Here is a 4,104-nt window from a genome sequence, read left to right as displayed (position 1 = left end):
AAAAAAAAAAAAAAAAAAAAAAAAAAGTTGAATTTCAATCTTAGATTCTGGCTTCTGGCTCCAGACCTGGGGAAGTTTAACCCTTTACCATGGTGCGGGAGGCTCTCAGCGTGGAGCAGGCAGTGAGGACAAACGCTCAACTGCTGTTACGCTCTTCTACCTACCCCCTTCCTCTGATGTCTGCTCCACAGCCCTGAAGGCACTGCTGCTGTCTGTACTTATCTTCCTCTTGGGAGGCTTTTCTAACAACCACAATTGCATTGTGTGCAAAGGCAATGTCTACCATTCCCTTGAGCCCAGCACACAATTAAGCTCTCAGAAGGCCTGTGACTCAGGCCTGGGTCTCTCCACACCTTCACCAGCAACTTAGTGTCAGACTCTGATTCTGACAACTTGAAGGTCAAAGTGATGCCTAGCTTTGACTTTTCAGGTGTTGTTGACTATGTGGTTGTAGCCTTAACTATAGGGGGTTACAGACAGTTGGACCTTGCCCAGAGGACCCTGAACCCAGAGGTGATGCTGAAGACTTGGGGACACTGGACTTACTAGACATGATCTCACTTCATTTTTTTCCCCCTCATAGTTTTGTTTTGATCACTTCATTCTCATGCAGAGGACCCACAACCTTCCTGATTCTTGGATTGTCAAGAAAGTCACAAGGGCCACCTTCCTTTCTCCCCACAGATCTTGCAGTTTCTGGTCCCACCTCTTCCTGCTTGGTACCCCTATCAGCATCAGAGTACCTTAAGAAAGGTAGAAATAAGTCTCCAGGATAAACAACTCATCTTCTACAGTATACTGTTAATAAGCTATGAGGTTCAGCAGGTTAGGTGTATTACATGCATTTTTTGACTTATATTTTCAACTCACATTGGGCTTCTCCGGGTGTGACCTAATTATAAATTAAGGCACATCTGTAATCTACAACCAGTGTTGCTACTCTACGATTTCTGAACAGGGCAAATGGTGCCTTTGCAAAACCTAGGGAAGAGATCGCTCTCACCAATACTGAGCATTATACAATACTGTCTGTGAGCAAAAGAATTTCATACTGTTCCTAGGAGTGCTGGAGGTTGTCACAACTGTCCCCTCCTCAGGATGAGCTCCTAGCCTACAAAATATCATGGCATTCAGGCTACAAATAAGGACCACAAAGTCCTTTGCTTGGAGGAAATAAGTCCTTAGAGGTGCTGGGCAGCAATGCAAACCAAGTCCAAAATGGAGAACTAATTTCTGCCACAACTCTCTCCCTTCAGGCCCCCAAAGTTCAGGATGCCAATAAAAGCGATTTCTCCATTGATTCTGGCAGAACTCTATTGTCCTTTGAGCAGTCTAAAGTAAATAGAATTCCTAAGATTAAAAGTAGCTTAAACAGTAAGGCCTTTATTATCAAAGAAACCAGAGCAGTCAGCCGCAGGCTTTCCCCAGGATGCTGAATGTAGGCTGGAAAATTTAATCATTAAAGTCATGTGAGGCCAACATTATCTCTGAATAAGGCAGTCCATCTTTTCAACTCATCAGAACTCAGATCAAGACCTCCAAACCAAAAATAGGTCAGATCCATGTTCTAACTCATCATAAAAAAAAAAAAAAGAGAAGGCCGGGCATGGTAGCTCATGGCTGTAACTTCAGCACTTTGGGAGGCTGAACTCGGCGGATCATCTGAGGTCAGGAGTTCAAGACCAGCCTGGCCAACATGGTGAAACCCTGTCTCTACTAAAAATACAAAAATTAGCAAGGTGTAGTGGCACTCGTCTGTAATCCCAGCTACTCAGGAGGCTGAGGCAGGAGAATCACTTGAACCCAGGAGTCGAGAGGTTGCAGTGAGCCAAGATGGTGCCACTGTACTCTAGCCTGGGTGACAGAGTGAGGCTCCATCTCAAAAACAAAAACAAAAACAAAAACAAAACAGAGAAACAAGAGTGCTCAGGCTTCTCACAAATCCCTCCTACAAATGGAAGAACACAGACACTTCCTTAAAGCAAACTGACGTGGGTCAATGATGCTCATTGTGTGTTCCACCTGGCTGGTGGAAGTCAAATGGCTTGGATTACAATCCTAATAGTGATAAAAATCTGGCAAGAGCCCTGGGCAGATTTGAAAGCACAATACAATTCCTCAAATTCTCCCACATACCTGGAATGTACATGGATGTCTGAAAGAATGAGGTTCAATTCAGGCAGATGGCACCAACACTGCATCTCCTCCAATGTTGTTATATTTAATAAAGAAATAGCACATTCCCAGGACATCTAAGGTGTTTTTCTCATGTGAACTTTGTGGTAACTGATGAGGTAAGGCTTTTGGTTGATGGATTTCTCATATTCAACACACCCATAAGGCCCTATTCCAGTGTGAACTTGCTGATGTCGAGTGAGGCCAGAGCTTTTGCTAAAAGATTTTCCACACCGGTCACATTCATAAGGCCTTTCTCCAGTGTGAACTCTCCGATGATCACTGAAATTGGAGCTTCGCCTAAATGTTTTCCCACATTCACTGCACTCATAGGGCCTTTCTCCAGTGTGAACTCTGCGGTGTTTAAGAAGTGCAGACCTTTGGCTAAAGGATTTCCCACATTCATTACAGTCATAAGGCCTTTCTCCAGTATGAACTCTCAGATGTAGAATGAGGCTACAATTATGACTAAATGATTTCCTACATACAGCGCACTCATAAGGTTTCAATCCAGTGTGAACTTTCTGGTGTTTTATGAGACTGGAATTGTAGGTAAAAAATTTTCCACATTCACCACACTTAAAAGGTCTTTCTCCAGTGTGAACACTATGGTGTTGCAGTAGCGCAGAGCTTTGGCTAAAGGATTTCCCACATTTGCTGCACTCATAAGGCCTTTCTCCAGTGTGAATTCTCTGATGTTGAATGAGGTTGGATCTTTGGCTAAAGGATTTCCCACATTCATTGCATTCATAAGGTCTTTCTCCAGTGTGAATTTTTCGATGGTTATTGAGGCTATAGCTTTGGCTAAAGGATTTCCCACATTCCCTGCACTTATAAGGCCTTTCTCCAGTGTGAACTCTCCGATGTTGAAAAAGGTTTGAGCTTTGGCTAAAGGACTTGCCACATTCTCCACACTTATAAGGTCTTTCTCCAGTGTGAACTCTCTGGTGTTTGATGAGGCTAGAGTTATGGCTAAAGGACTTCCCACATTCATTGCACATGTAACATGTTTCTTTAGTGTGGGCTCTCTGAGGCTCAACAAGTATGTGCTTGTGGCTGAAGGCTTTGTTGCACTTTCCCCAGTTGTAATGTGTTTTTCCCCTGTGAAAGGCAGTCCAACATAAGGTTCTGCTCCTTGACTTTTCCCTGGTAGGAGTGGCCAGTTGCTGGAGAAATCTTGAGCTGGCCAGGAAGTCCTTCCCAAGATCCATGCAGGTAGAGGGCTTCTGTGACTCACTGAATGTGCAGCTCGTCACAAATGACACTTTGTTCACCTCACTTCTGAAGGGTTTCACTCCAATGTGCTGCTTCTGGCACTGATGATTTGTATTGGAATAGAATTGTTTCTCAAATGCCCAATATGTGTACATTTTCTCCCTTAGATGTGTTCCCTTGTGCTCAGCCAGGGGAACAACGTCTTGTAAGATTGGGCCACACATCTCACAGGAGTGGGCCTGCTTGATGTGGGAACTTGATGTGGGAACCCTAACTTGTGACAGTCTTTCTACAGAAACACTCTGCTCAGAAGGTACCTCCTCATTCTCTGTTTCACACCAACAATCTAAAGACAATGAAATGACAGTGAAGTGCATGTTGACACTGTAGGAAGAGACAGTCCCAGTACAAATATATATTTAACACACCCAGAAAGAAGTCCAGGGGATTATCTGCAGGACAGGAGGCTTGTTTCAAATTCAGCACGAGGCCTCTAAAAGTCACAGAATGGCCGGGCGCGGTGGCTCACGCCTATAATCCTAGCACTTTGGGAGGCCGAGGCGGGTGGATCACGAGGTCAAGAGATCGAGACCATCCTGGTCAACAAGGTGAAACCTCGTCTCTACTAAAAAAATACAAAAAATTAGCTGGGCATGATGGTGCGTGCCTGTAGTCCCAGCTACTCGGGAGGCTGAGGCAGGAGAATTGCTTGAA

General features: G+C 44.4%; 1 protein-coding gene across 1 annotated transcript; it reads right to left on the bottom strand.

Annotated features, from left to right (window-relative positions):
* Window positions 1-1,974: 1,974 nt before the first annotated feature.
* On the bottom strand, window positions 1,975-3,870 carry LOC108289933 (zinc finger protein OZF-like). Its single transcript, XM_037731701.1, has one exon. The coding sequence runs from the start codon at window positions 3,765-3,767 to the stop codon at window positions 2,253-2,255; it is 1,515 nt and encodes a 504-aa protein (XP_037587629.1). The 5' UTR covers window positions 3,768-3,870; the 3' UTR covers window positions 1,975-2,252.
* Window positions 3,871-4,104: the final 234 nt, after the last annotated feature.

This window comes from Cebus imitator, unplaced genomic scaffold, assembly GCF_001604975.1.
Source record: "Cebus imitator isolate Cc_AM_T3 unplaced genomic scaffold, Cebus_imitator-1.0 Scaffold417, whole genome shotgun sequence".
NCBI lineage: Eukaryota > Metazoa > Chordata > Mammalia > Primates > Cebidae > Cebus > Cebus imitator.
Note: the sequence above shows the minus strand (reverse complement) of the source record. Positions and strands in the feature narration are given on the sequence as shown.